The sequence below is a fragment of the Seriola dumerili genome, unplaced genomic scaffold (genome assembly GCF_002260705.1).
Source record: "Seriola dumerili isolate Sdu_G_001 unplaced genomic scaffold, Sdu_1.0 BDQW01000230.1, whole genome shotgun sequence".
Lineage (NCBI taxonomy): Eukaryota > Metazoa > Chordata > Actinopteri > Carangiformes > Carangidae > Seriola > Seriola dumerili.
Window position 1 is genome coordinate 4,808,401 of NW_019174485.1, and position 14,571 is coordinate 4,822,971.

A 14,571-nucleotide genomic window follows, 5' to 3' on the forward strand; every position below is an offset into this window, starting at 1 on the left:
GGATTGTCCCCTCCTATCACACTGACGAGTCAAGTAACACGCAAACACCGCCGAACAGGACCGGAAAACATGGGATTTAGGCCTTCAAAATAAGAGTACGAAATTTGTCATATTCGAACTCAGCAAAGGATATCCTTGTTAGGCTACATATATTTTGTTATTCCTGTTGTCTATTGTTTTTGTCCGTTACAGTCTAAACAAAATATAAACTTAAGAAAAATGAAAATATGGTGTTGATCATTTCACCTGAAGCTATGAGTATCAAAGGCTGGATTACCAACTGTAAAGTGGGCAACTGCTCTGGGGCCCAAGTTTACTAGGCTATATCAGTCGATTTTCATAATTTGATTAATTGCAAAAGTGTTAGGGAAATTGCATCACTAAAGTGGAATAGCATGCATTAGCTACTGAATCCTTTCCAAGTGGGTGTCATTTTTACAAATAATACTAGTCTTATGTAGTCTTGTTTCAAGATACTGACAATGTAAACTGGCACTATACATGATTTCTCTTGGAAACAAGTAATCCCAACCCCACAGTTGTACCTCCTTGTTAAAAAACACGTTTTTTGAACTGACAGACAAAACAAACTTATTTCATGAAGAGTTTTAGTAGAGTAGATAAACAGTTCATTTTAATCAGATCTAAATCTAGTCTATGTAATCTTTTTTTTGTAACATTAGTCGAAACACAAACCTATATAGATCTTATTCGTATATATATATATATATATATATATATAATAATATTATGGTTCAGTTTAGGTTAATGTACCATATTGGTTGGATATCGTCCACAAGGACATAATAACAAATAAGTGGCCTGATAGTGAACTGCATGGTCTACAATGCCTGGACTGCCTTCAGCTGTATCATTTATTTATTCGTTCTTATTATTCATTTATTATTAAGTAAAGTACATTTCCAGTATCCCAATCGCAGTGTACGTCATTCAGTAACAATGTTTTTTCTCCCCAAAAAACCGAGTTAAAAACACGGTCGCTACGGCATTTATTTTAAAAAAAATCTTTTGACCGGATGTGACATTGCGTTTTGGCGCTTGGCTACACACGGGTCTACTCAGGATACCGCTAGAAGTAAATGTCCAAATTGCTGATAAAGAAAATATGTAAAGTAAAGCGATATTCCATAAAATGTTACTGATTCAATTTTTTTTAAAAGGTTGTTGTCTTTAGAGACGAAACAAGTCGTGGAGTCGGAAGAAAGGGAAGCTTTTAGCTTTCTGTGCTTTTTTTTTTCTTCCTCTACTTGTAAAGCAGCCTACAGAGGAATCGGAAAATTGAAGCAGTTCACAGCAGCCCCAGCCCCCCTCATCCTCCCTCAGCTGGGCCCGCTGAAATACGACGCGGTAGGCTACTTGGTGGAAACATCGGTCGACTTAGCCGCAGCACAGGAAACATCACTTCACCGCTGCATGTCTACATGTCTCACCCTTTATTTTGGTCTCACAAATGTCAGTAAACTACTGCATACACAGACACTTACACTTTCCGTGTAGGGCGTTTGTCACTTAAGCAAACAATCAGCTTGACATTAGCAATCCATAGTGCAGGCAGCATGAGAGCGTTTGGGCAGTGACTCTTCTCACTGAATTTAAAACCAATGCAATGCAGATGATTTGCAAGCAAATATTAAATATGATGGCTTTTCATTAGTTTGGTATTGTCTACATTGTGGGATTTCCCCTATTAAACAAGGACTTAAGTTAGTGACAATGATATCACTGTCCAAGCATGAAAACATACTTGCCTGCTAGGCCTTATACTTCAAAGTAGAGTCGAGTGACAAGTAAGAATGAATAAAATTAGTCACACTTAACTCCTTTTGAGTCCTGCTTCAATGTAAACACACTAATAAACAGTCAGTTTTAATCAAGCTAGGAGTTGACCTCCTGGCTTCATTGACACCTTTGATTTAACTGGGCCTACTCAGCAAAATTCACACTCATATTTACAGTATGTGATGAAGATGCTGACACACAGTATTTTCCACTGTCAGCAAGCATTCAGCGTTTCCACCCAGAATTATGTTCATGCCAGAGTGCCAAACCCTCTGAAGCAGAATTTGAATTTAAACTCTCCAGTTGATCATGTGTGAGCAAGTCTGTAAAGCAAGGACCTCATCCACTGAATGTATGGGATACAGTACTGCCTTTTTTATGAAGAAATAATTCAAAAAGCATTTCAATGAATTTGCAATACAATACAATATCTTTGCAGATCTCGCTAGTTTGTGTCGGTCTGTAACCTTGTTACTGCTAATCATGAGCCACAAGACTGTGGCCAAGACACAAATGTGATTAAATGCATAATCTACATTATACATAAGAGTATGTTTCTTATTAAGTAACAAACAATGAAGTCATCATAAATGTGATATTAACAGAAGTTGTCCTGGATTTGTCTTAAACAAGGATATAACATTTTCTTCATGTCTTGAGGGGAGATGTCTTAAGACATGTCTTAACATAGCTCAAAACATGGGGCACCCTGGTAGATGAATGGTCATAGCCTCATTACCACAACATGCATGGTTTGAATCCTGCCTCAGATTCCTGTTGGATGTTACACACATCCCACTCACTTCTCTCTCCCAGATGCTGTATGCCTCCTCACAAACAGCAATTCAATAAAGGCCCTGCTCCAAAAAGGAAAGATATCCCCAGACAGATAGCTGGCTGTGAAATCAAACAAAGTTTTCATTCATATTTATCTCATGCATAACACAAGCAAAAGATTTTTTATAATACAAGGCTGGTATTTCATTTGTGACAGTCCGTCTTTCTCTTCACCTTAAACCCTGAAGCCATAAGGGCCATGGGACAGTGACAGGCTTTTATGTGAGTGGTATCTCTGAGGTAACTAGCCATGATCTAATGATGACCTAACTGTTTCAATAAGGTCTGTGTTGATTAGAAAAGAGATTAGCGCCTGATGTCATCTGAACTGCTGTGTTGCGTCAATAATACCACACAAATCTGTGAGCTCAGAAACAGCTAAATAGGCCTACCTCTGTCCCACTTTTTAGCAGAGAACCACTGAGTTTCAAAAGGTGAAACGATAGCAGGGCAGTCATTCGGTTTTGATATTCGAGCTGTGGCAGGAATTATGGTCTGTCTACATCAGATGAGTTGAAAAATATCACATTAGGGCTTTATCAGTTTGAGCTTTGCCATCAATGGTATTGAGAAAGATAATATTGATGATGGTATATATGATGGTGATGATGACTGTTTGAGGCTTCAATTAGTCTTCTTCAGCTGAGCTCTTCCCAATGTTTTTGAAGTCTCAAAGCACTGAGAATATTTTTATGCCTCCGCAATCAGAGTTCTTGTTCCATATCTGATCTTCCTCTCACTGGATCCGAGTCATGTTCAGTTTATCAGGCCTCCAAGGTCTATGCTGAGCCTGCACTGGGATCAAACTGATTTTAGCTCAGAGCTTAGGGGCTTTCTCTGCCACGAGCAAAAAAAATCACTGACCCACATTAGCTTTATTTATGGGGGCATTGGAGCCTTTCACAGCAGTGAACTGTGTGAAGCCTCAACTGCACAATGCAGACATTAGGGCGACGCCTACTGGTGGACTATAATCATTGCACTCTGTGTTCATTCATATGCTCATGTCCATTCACAAAGTTCTTCATTCATTGCACTCCTCATTTGATTGATGAGTAACAGTGTTTAAACACTTATTTTTATTTATGCCCCCCTCCTCCATCATCATAAACACTTCCATAAAAGTAAAATGGAATGTAAAACTGTTATGTCTCAAAGTGACAACATATCCTTCGAGTTGCTGAATTTGTCCTTTTTTTCCTTGTTTTGAGTTTACAGGCAGAAAAATTAATTCTGGACAGTCTGACAGTACCAGAGCACACAATGCTCTTCAATCTGCCAGTCCTTCCTTTGTGTTTGCATCCCTTTGCATTCTTTGTGTGCTTTTATTGACACTTGTCACTTTATGTTCTTGAAAGTAATTATTGCAGGTATGTCAAAGAGGATAGTGTCTCAAAAGAGGGTGTTGTTTCCAGATCATTTAGATTTCTACTTTGTGCTAAAGCCTAATTGGCACCACCAGCATCACCACTACCACCACCAAATTAAAATGACTGCCTGATTAGACAGATTAGAGTAACTCCCTAGGTAGGAGTGCCAATTACAATTAAGTTCAGTTGTAAAAACTTGGAGATAACTTTGAATTGCTTTCGTAAAAATTTAAATCCACAAATTATACAATCTTAAACCTGTCATTATCAAAACACTTTATGTTATGCTATTATATATTCCCATATAATGTAGAAATGTTTCTTCTTTGCGATCTTTGGCGGATTGAATAACAAAGTTTTGGTGCATAGCGCCATCTACCGTACCGGATTATGTAGAACAGGGTTTATTTTTAGTCTGTAATAATGACATACAATAAATAAAATATAATAATATAATAAATATATATGTATGTATGTATATATTTTGTTTTATGTATAATTTTTTATATATATTTATGAATATATATATATTTCACACTTTTTACCGACTTTTTACCACTTTTTACCGACTGTAATATTACATTCAGTGGTTTTTATTTTAAAGGCAGATTTGTACTATCCACTCATTTGAATTAGCACTGATTCGCAACATACTAAAGAATAAACATTTGATTATGATAAATTTAAATCCACGCGTAACACATCCGGACTTGGTCCTTCAGGCGACTCGGACAGCTTTTTGGCTCTCGCCTCTGATTGGTCACCTGTCCCGTTCCGTTGGTTTGACAAGCAAAATAGTGCTCGGCTGAATTTGGTCGTGAGGAAAGAAAAGCCCCGTACAATATCTTCCCCCGTACACCGCAAACATGTCCGAGGAGCGATCTGAAAGGTCCGATGGCAGGATTGTGAAGATGGAGGTGGACTACAGTTCAACTGTAGACGAGCGTCTCCCGGAATGCGAGAAAATGGCTAAAGTAAGTAAAGTGAAAGAGGCCAGCGCCGGCTGAGTCATGGTGCATCAGAATCACTGTGTTAGCATGAAGGCTAGCACACACTTTCTTTGTCACCACGCGGAAACTTAATATAAACAATGTATTAAGTGAAAATACCTCATGAATATTGACGTATTATTATTATTATTATTTTTAACACATTTCTGTTACGCCTTTATTTCCACATGCACGTTTGTTTTTTGTTGTATAGCATGCTAGCGGTCTTAGCAGTCCTGTCGTTGGCAACATAGCTAACTTGCTAACAATGCTAGCATGAAATAGTGTGTAATACCAATAATAATTAACATTTGTCATTTATGTAAGTAATGAGTGTAACTGACGCTGAGTTTTGTATTTTTCTGATGCAGGAGGGCAAGCTACAGGAGGCCATTGAGAGCTTGTTGTCATTGGAGAAACAAACTAGAACAGTAAGTCAGTGTGTTTATTTAGATGTGAGAGTTGAGCCCCAAATCATACATACAGTGACACTTGATGATATGATTTTTTTTCTAAGTCAATCTCAATGTACAGTACAGACCAAAATAAGTCTTAGCCGCATACTAAGATTAAATATCTCCAATCCAGAGCCAGTCTAAAACTATGACTGCTTGAACTTACTAAAAGCAGTGTAAATGATGTTAAACTTAGAAAAATAAACAGGTCACACTGACATCCAAAGCAGCAACAGTTATCCAGAAGGGGTTCTTTCTCAACCTGGAAAACCTGAAATTCTACTTTCCAGTCATTAAATTGTCATTGGAAAAATGACATCATCAACCAAAATACCCTTATAAATGAAGAAAATAAAGGGAGATAAATTAACAAAGTCATCAAAATGTGGATATTTTTGAGTATATCTTAGTCTATATGTTTACTTATCTGTCCTCAACCCTTGCTCAGGCTTCAGACATGGTGTCCACCTCCAGAATACTCGTGGCTGTGGTCCAGATGTGTTATGAAGCCAAGGACTGGGATGCCCTGAATGAAAACATCATGTTGCTCACCAAAAGAAGGAGTCAGCTCAAACAGGTCAATTACTTCTTTTTCCCTCATGAGTGTCCAAATATGTTCTCCGCCCCACTTTCTGAAAATAAATTTTTTTATTAATCCAACAGTTCAACAATTATTGAACAGTGATATTTTTAGATAAGATATAATGCACCCATATCTACTATATTTAGTCATATATTTGGATTTTTTTCTTGCCACTTGTGAATAATCTCCCATGAATGGTAAATAAACTTTTGAAAACTTTGAAAAGTACCTATGACCAGAAATTTCCGATAAGACGACAAACAAAATTTAGAGGACTTCAGACAAGCACGATTTACCGCTGTTATTGTTTTGTCAGACTCTCATTACTGAGACCTACATCTAATTTGTGTTGTGCTCTCTGTCTTATCAGGCTGTTGCCAAAATGGTGCAAGAATGTTACAAGTATGTGGATTCTGTGACTGATCTGACCATCAAGCTGAGACTCATCGACACACTTCGCACTGTGACTGCTGGCAAGGTCTGTGGAATGTGTTTGTGTGTTAAAATGGTGCTATAAACTAGAGACAAAAGGAGATATGTGCAGATTTGAAGTGCTGTCAAATTAAGTGCTGCACACCACTCTGTGACAGATGGGGGGAGCTTGAAAGTAGCAAGATACTCAAAAAATCTTCTTCTGAGGAGTTGCTGCAAATGTGGTTGGGTATAATAAAGGAAGGTTGTGGTGAAAAAAAGGTGAAAATTCTACTCGACTCATAAGCCCCCTCCTCTTCACTAACACACTGAGCATGTCCTCACAGATCTATGTGGAGATTGAGCGCGCCAGGCTGACAAAGACCTTGGCCGGCATCAAGGAGCAGAGCGGAGAGGTCAAAGAGGCTGCTTCCATTCTTCAGGAACTGCAGGTAAGAGAGTGACAGACTTTATTTACTTCCTTTTTAAGATGAAGAAAACTCTGTAAAGTAGTTGTGGAGACAAAATGGGACACATCTGTATTTGAAGAGGTGTAAAAGAATTACATTCTTGGGGGGAAATAGATTTAGTTATGTTGATAATTTTTGTCACTGAACTAAACAAAAAGTGTAAGTTTCAAGGCCTGTTGTATACTAAGTGCTCAGAATATTTTGTTTTCCCTGGCTTAGGTGGAGACATATGGCTCCATGGAGAAAAAGGAGAAGGTGGAGTTTATCTTGGAACAGATGAGGCTTTGCATTGCTGTCAAGGATTACATTCGTACCCAGATCATCAGCAAGAAGATAAACACCAAATTCTTCCAAGAGGAGGGCACTGAGGTAAGAAAGAGGCCAGGAGTTGAGCGTTAAATACTGCAGTGTTCCCTTGCATTGACTTGTCTGCTTGTTCACTTTCACAGCCGGGTTTTGGAAGCAGTTTTTGTCCTTGGTGGATCTGAGCTGATACATTTGTTTAACTGAACGCTAACTCTTCCTTTTTGTCTTTTGGGACATTTTAGGAGTTGAAGCTGAAGTACTACAACCTCATGATTCAGGTGGACCAGCATGAGGGCTCATACCTGTCTATCTGCAAACACTACCGGGCAATTTACGACACCCCCTGCATCTTGGAGGACAGCAGCAAGTGGCAACAGGTATATGGGCTTTCCACATTTGCAGAATACAGTTAAAGTAAATTAGCTATTTTTCAGCTTGGTTTCAGTAGCATGACTGTAGAGGAAACATTATATTTGGAATTGTAGCTTACTTATAACAATAAAAACAACCTTATATCTGTTATAAAACTTTGTTTTGCTTGTTGCCGGTGGAATGTTGTAGTTAAAAAAAAAAATATATATATATATATACTTCTGTGTTTCAGGCTCTGAAGAGTGTGGTGCTGTACGTGATTCTTTCCCCTTACGATAATGAGCAGTCAGACCTTGTGCATAGAATCAGTGCAGACAAGAAACTGGAAGAAATCACCAAATACAAGTAAGACATACTTTTTTCTTGGCCTGTTGGTTCCACCTCAAATTCAGTAAATACATCAGAAACACTGATTTGAGCCTTATTTCTTTATTTGAGAATATGCATTGGCTCTACTAATACAAACATATCTTGCAACAGTAAAGGCCATCTGAAATGATGCTTAATTGTACATACTGACATATTAGCCAGTCAGTAGTCTGAAGATTTTAATGTGTGGCCAGCAAATTATCTGTTTGTTTGCAACTCAAGGGGAAGTGACCATAGTAGCTGTCACAAATGGCAGTATCACATGTATACCATCTGAAGCAACTTGTGAACACTAGGGAATTTTCAATATATTTTTCCTATATTCCCAGGGACCTTCTGAAGCAGTTCACCACTATGGAGCTGATGCGTTGGGCCTCCCTGGTAGAGGATTATGGTAAGGAGTTGAGAGAGGGCTCATCCGACAGCCCCTCCACAGACGTCTTCTCTTATTCAGAAGAGGGGGAGAAAAGGTGGAAGGACCTGAAGAACCGAGTGGTGGAGCATGTAAGTCACACAGTCAAGAGGCTGGTCTTCTCACTTGGAGTTGAAACATGCAGTTGTCAAATTAATGAAACAAATATGTTTTCTAAGAACCTCTCAACTTTCTATTTAGCTATTCAACCCATACAGCAGACACACATTGGTCATGGAATTTGTACTAGGTGTCATGGAATAGTCATTTTATGAATTTGAATGGGGAAAAATGCAGGGAATGGTAAAAGAATCCAAAATATCATTAGTAGATATGTGTTAATAAGCACAGACCATGTCGAATGAGCTTTTTCAAGCACTGGTGTCACAAAGTCAGAGTGCAATAGATATGCAATGAAAGCAGATTCAGTGGCTAAACTGGTAGACTACTATGTGCAGTATTAAACTGCACTCAAATTAGACTGCTAATGAATGGTAGAATTTCACTTATGAATATTTTTACATTTGTGTTGATGTGACCTTCATTTATGTAAATATTCTTCTGCAGATATGTATAGTAATGAAATTCTCCCCTTTCCCCCAGAACATCAGAATAATGGCCAAATATTACACCAGAATCACAATGAAGAGGATGGCTGGACTCCTTGACCTCTCCATTGACGTAAGCAACAGTTTAACTATGTAGCTCATAGAAGCTGAAGCTCATGCTCATAATAAAGAAAAAACACATTTGCTGTTGGGTCATACGGTTAGTCAAGTGTTTTTTCTTTTTTCTTTTTTTTTCTATTTTTTCAGCAATGTTGGCATTTTGATTTCAAGATATAAATAAATTGGTTAAATGTACTGATTTGGTAATTATGGGTCATTGACAAATTACATGTTTTAGGTAGGTCGTGACTAGACTAAAATGGATTACGACAATATTTATCATAAATTCTGAATTACGTGGTTGGCTATTGCACTCTCTACATACTTATATATATTATTTATATTGATATAAAATAACTGGTAATGTATCACTGGTTGATACAAACAGTGTGCAAGTATCTGTGGGTGGTTTTTTGTTTTTGTTTTTTTTTGTTTTTTTTTTATTTGAAAAATATCTTAATTCAGCCAAAGAATTAAGGACAGTAAGTTTCAGGATTTGAACTCACTAAAGAACGTTTTGAAAGACACTAACATGACGTCTGTCTGTTCAAATTCTGTGTCAGGAATCCGAAGAGTTCCTCTCCAGCCTAGTCGTAAACAAGACCATCTATGCCAAGGTCGACCGCCTGGCTGGCATCATTAACTTTCAGAGGCCCAAAGACCCCAATGACCTGCTCAACGACTGGTCGCACAAACTCAACTCTCTCATGTCCCTCGTCAACAAGACCACACATCTCATTGCCAAGGAGGAGATGATCCACAACCTGCAGTGAAACGGGAATAGAGTGTGATATTTTTTGTTTTGGTCCATATTTGTTGTTTTTCCTTCTGTGGGAATGTTTTATTGAATATACAATATATTGGTGGACTGTGAATGCAGCATTATTCCAATGTCATACTTGGAGAAAAATCTGCAGCACATACACAGCACCCCAAGTTTGTTCATTTTTTACTGGCCGGTAAAGCATTGACAATAAACACATGAGCACCTCCCTTCATTTGCATCCTTCTGTCAGTGTTAGCAAAGACTGGGTCTTCAAATATGTTTCTCTTTGCTGTGTGAAAACTTGGCTGAAATCTCTTAAATGTATACTTAGCAATGTAAACAATAAACTCCTCACATTTGGTTAACTATTGTATGTAGATTTTATATTTAACCTAACTGGCATACGTTACAATATGAAAAGGGTTAAGCTTCTTATAAACATGAATGACACATCATTCAGTATTGCCTGTATAAAAGTTTAACTTCTGTTATTAGTTTTAAGCAAAATTCAAATTAAGAGACAGCAAATTGTCAAGTCCATGCAAGATGTTTAATTCAACACAATTTCATCAATATTAATGACCAAATTCAGTTTAGAGAAATAAATTATCTCTTCTTGTCTGCTATCACTGATCATGACTTATCTTACACATCCATCCGGTTATGGTACTGTATTATTTTTTTGTGATATGGAAAAGAGACTCGTCTCGTGATATTTTTTTGATCAAGTTAATGCAGTGTTTCACCTCTATTTTGATGACAGGACAAAAGACAAACAAAATTATTGGTGAGAAGAGAAGACATGATCTGTCAGTCCCTAATATTTATTCGTTGAATTCTTCAAATTTCCTCCATTGCCTTCAAAAGTGCTCCAGCTGTTAAAGTTGCTGATTAAAGGATGAAGATGCAACACTATTAAACTGTACTGCATGCTTTACAGTGACATAGTGAGTGCACTATTTTTAAGTTGTACATAGTGTGGTGATTTTGGTATAAAGGTTTACAGATAATTCAGTTAAAAGCCAATTAATTGGGTGTATCCACTGCAATTGACTTTTCTTAGAGAAACAGCTCTCTACACCACCATTACCAAAGCATCAGATGAAGATATATCTTTTGGAACAATGGCGTTCATCACTCTAATAGGGATGTGTGATTTGTATCAAGGAGTACTGAAGCTGATCGGACAGATCAGGATGGAAGAGGAGGTGATGCATTGATTGGGATCAGGTAGGAAATTACATCACTAGTTTCACACCATTGCTTTGGTGAAATGACGATGTTTTGTTATGAAAAGTTGTCTAGTTGAAATATAAAATATAAAACCTTGTTTAAATGCAATTTTAAGGTAAAGAGGCTCAAGTACAGCATTGTCACCTTTTTTTTCCAAGTATGGCTGGACAATGATGATTAAAATATATAACATGATTTTTGATTATAGTGTTCCCTCTTTGGTGTCTTTTCAGATTTTAACAATGCTCACTGGTTATCGCTCACCTTTGGAAAGAGCAATTACTATATGATCTATTCTGCTCACTGTTGTAATTGCTGAGTAATAATAACATCTGAGCTTTCCTTACTTTTTAATTTTCTTTCTCTGACTTTTTTTGCACTTCATGGGTGGTATAGTGGTCTAAGACTGAGCCTGGCTGAGAACCTCCTCTGTCTGTATTTTCTGTAATTCTCTATTGTGATTTATAAAATAAAAGCAAAAATACTGTAAAAAAAAAAAATCCTTTAAAAATGTTTTTGATGCTCAGTGACTTCCAGCTAAAAATGTGATTAAAGCTGCTTTTGATAATTTGCTCGCTTCGTAGGAGACATTTTGACTGTTCAAACACAGGTGTAATTAATACTTTATCAATGCCTGTATCACATTTAGGTGGCACAGTTGTGCTATGAAATAGTGTAGATGTCTGCTGTGAAAAATACCATGGATCATAATGAGGAAAAGCTAAGGTGGGAGATGTCAAACGCACTGTGCGCTCAACTATAACAGATTGCATTTAAACTTGCTATTTCCTCCCTTCATACACAGTCAAGATGCTCAGCTACACCTGCTTACAAATTCCAGCTGTCATTAATGTTACTTAATACACCTTTGATTTTCTTGTCATGACATGAAAATGTCTGCCATGAATGAGGTATGCTCCTCTTTTTGAATGATGTCAGTCTCAGCACTTCAGTCTCTCCCAGAAACTCTCCAGCTGTGCAAATAGACAAACCCATACTATTGATGGCATCCCACATAAGTTTAATAAGATTGATAAGGGTTTGATGAATGAAAAAGCGTCAACAAAAGAGTCAATGGTATCATTCCATTTGGTTGTTCCCCAAGGTTTAGCCACAGGTTATAGGCTATTATCTCTCTTCTTTTTTTAAGTTCTCATGCCAGTAAGCCAAAGTAGCTATGGCACAAAGGTGTGTTTGGTGCACAATGTCACAATTATGTTTTTTTAATGCCTTTTATACTCAGTAAATACAAATGAAGTAACTGCTATTGTCCCAGTTGTAGAACATGTGGGCAGTTCCAAAATGTAACATTTTTACAATAGTGATTTGTAGGGTTTGTTTGAAAGGAATAGAACCCACAGCATTTTAAGACAAAATTCCCCTTTACCTTCACCCTCACGTAAACCTAATCCTAGCCTGAACATGAACCTTAAAACCAAGTCTTAACGCCCCCCCCCCCGCACACACACACGCACACACACACACACACACACAAGCAAGTACACAACACACTCGCACGCACACACGCATGCACGCGCACGCGCACACACACACACACGCACACACACACACCAGTCCTCTCAACCTTCAGATCAGTACATCCCACTATGCTTTGCGATGGTCTGACAAGTGGATCCAAGATGGCGTAGAAAGTAAAGCTAGGTAAGTGTTGACTTCCCATTTTCAGCCCTTTTAGTTGTCTTTTTCGTCGCAAAGCCACTGACACGAATCCCCTTCATAAATCATTGAGATAATGAAGAATGCTTTGAGTCCATGCATGGATAACAACACGATGTCATATCCATTATATGCGCCTAAACACCGTGGCAAAATTACAGGCCCGAACCCGTTTTGTTTCGGCGAACCTAGCTAGCTAGCTTGCTAACATTAACAAACCAGCCAGCTATTCTTGTTGTGAGCTCGCCAGTTTGGTGCCAAGAAAGGCCGTGTTTTGGCTAGCAAGCTAACTGTTTAGCTACGCATACCCTGGCTAGTGTGGCAACACTGTTTACCCTGTGCAAATGCAAACGGCAAGTTAACCTACACTGTGGGGACATTTTTCAGGGCTTTGTAACGCTGCCGTCATCGCTCTGACTTGCTACAGTCATGACAAGTTTACCAGACAAACAACAGCTATAACTACCTGCAGTTAGACGAAACAAGTCATTCCCAACATTTATGTTTATTAGTGTATGTTCACTTGATATCTACTAATTGGGGCAGAGAAATTTCTAAGTTTTTAACCGTGTTTTCTTCACGTTGCTTCCAACGATACTGTCGAGCTAAATAACGTTATGTCAGGATGAAAGCAGCCGATGATCTTTTACAGCTATCCTCAGCTATAAAACCAGCTTTCTACTACACTGTACTGTAGACGAAGCTTTAGTTTCTATAGTGAGATCCCACGACTGGACCAAAAGACAAGACAGGTGTCCACCCACTGTATCCCGCCAAACTATTTGTTGTTGTCTCTATGAAGTGGCTGGCTTGCCAGCACTAATATTAGGTAAGAGCTATTCCTACAGTTACAGAAACGCTGCATAGGTTTTGAAGTAACCTCTCTTAATTGGAGTAAATGCTGCCTTAAGATCAGCTCTGTGTTTGGTTTCATCAGTGATCATATTTTTAATTTCCCAGCAACTTAACCCAGGCAACTTTCAACCCCCATTTGGCTTGCTACAAATACAGTGCAACATTTGCTAACTAGATTATGGCGATTTTATGTTGTAAAATTGAAACAGCAGAGTGTTTGTTTGTCTTACTTGCCATTATGAAAATAATGTCATGCGAAGACTGCAATTTATATTTTTCAGCTGTTTTTGACACCGGGCAAGTGCAGTCTAAATATGTCTTTGCATACACCTGAACTTGTCCTGTAGGAACAGAGGCTTGATTAGTTTTTCATATTTAAGATGTGCTACATGTGTTATTACAGTATTAGGGTTGCTGCAATATTATTTGTCCTATCTGGCCAGTTGCCAGTGCATAGTATAGGATATAGGATACATTGTCACAAAGCCTTTTCATATGGTATAGTATTGTTCCTAATCCTAATATTTGAATTTTAAGAGGAAAAACTCAGCAACATTTCACTTTTTTGTGTAAAAGATAAGTTTATGGAGAACAGAGCTGGAATATTTTGCCAGTTACACTACATGAAATCCCAAAGTGTTAACTCCTTACATCATGCACCATTCAGTTTGCTCATGCTCAGTTTGTTCAGACTGATGTAGTTTTTGTCCTAGGAGATGGGTATAGGTGTGCTTCAGCAGGGTAAAAAATATTGCATGTTGTGCAAATATTGGATTGTATTGCATTTATGTTAATTCTGGGTAGAATTAGTTAAACCATATGATAGATGATATACATCAACACTAACTTCAGTGTCTATGTCATTTGTGCACCCAACAAGTATTGTACATCAGCTGAAGAATTTGTGTGTATGAGACGAGAACGGACTGACTCAGAGGCACTGCCAGTTGGGCTAGAGCAGCTGTTACAAGCATAGTTGCCTGTTGCTCCATACTCAA

The 14,571-nt window shown here is 38.0% G+C and overlaps 2 protein-coding genes across 2 annotated transcripts in view; both read left to right on the top strand.

Annotated features, from left to right (window-relative positions):
- The first annotated feature begins 4,774 nt into the window (after positions 1-4,774).
- psmd12 (proteasome 26S subunit, non-ATPase 12) lies at positions 4,775-10,173 on the top strand. The gene is made up of 11 exons (XM_022755740.1): positions 4,775-4,981; positions 5,368-5,427; positions 5,900-6,028; positions 6,405-6,512; positions 6,793-6,897; positions 7,135-7,284; positions 7,464-7,598; positions 7,826-7,938; positions 8,292-8,466; positions 8,978-9,055; positions 9,606-10,173. The coding sequence occupies exons 1-11, from the start codon at positions 4,874-4,876 to the stop codon at positions 9,813-9,815; spliced, it is 1,371 nt and encodes a 456-aa protein (XP_022611461.1). The 5' UTR covers positions 4,775-4,873; the 3' UTR covers positions 9,816-10,173.
- A 2,501-nt stretch (positions 10,174-12,674) lies between these two features.
- helz (helicase with zinc finger) overlaps positions 12,675-14,571 on the top strand; it is a 55,987-nt gene continuing 54,090 nt past the window's right edge. Inside the window, exon 1 of the mRNA XM_022755432.1 lies at positions 12,675-12,703. The gene's annotated coding sequence lies outside the window, so the exon portion shown is untranslated. The remainder of the gene's footprint in view (positions 12,704-14,571) is intronic.

Excerpts from the sequence above, each read along its gene's own strand:
- psmd12 (XM_022755740.1), top strand. The coding sequence starts at position 4,874 with ATGTCCGAGGAGCGATCTGAAAGGTCCGATGGCAGGATTGTGAAGATG. Across the intron at positions 7,285-7,463 it reads TCCAAGAGGAGGGCACTGAG|GAGTTGAAGCTGAAGTACTA; the intron begins GTAAGAAAGAGG and ends GGGACATTTTAG. Across the intron at positions 7,599-7,825 it reads ACAGCAGCAAGTGGCAACAG|GCTCTGAAGAGTGTGGTGCT; the intron begins GTATATGGGCTT and ends TCTGTGTTTCAG.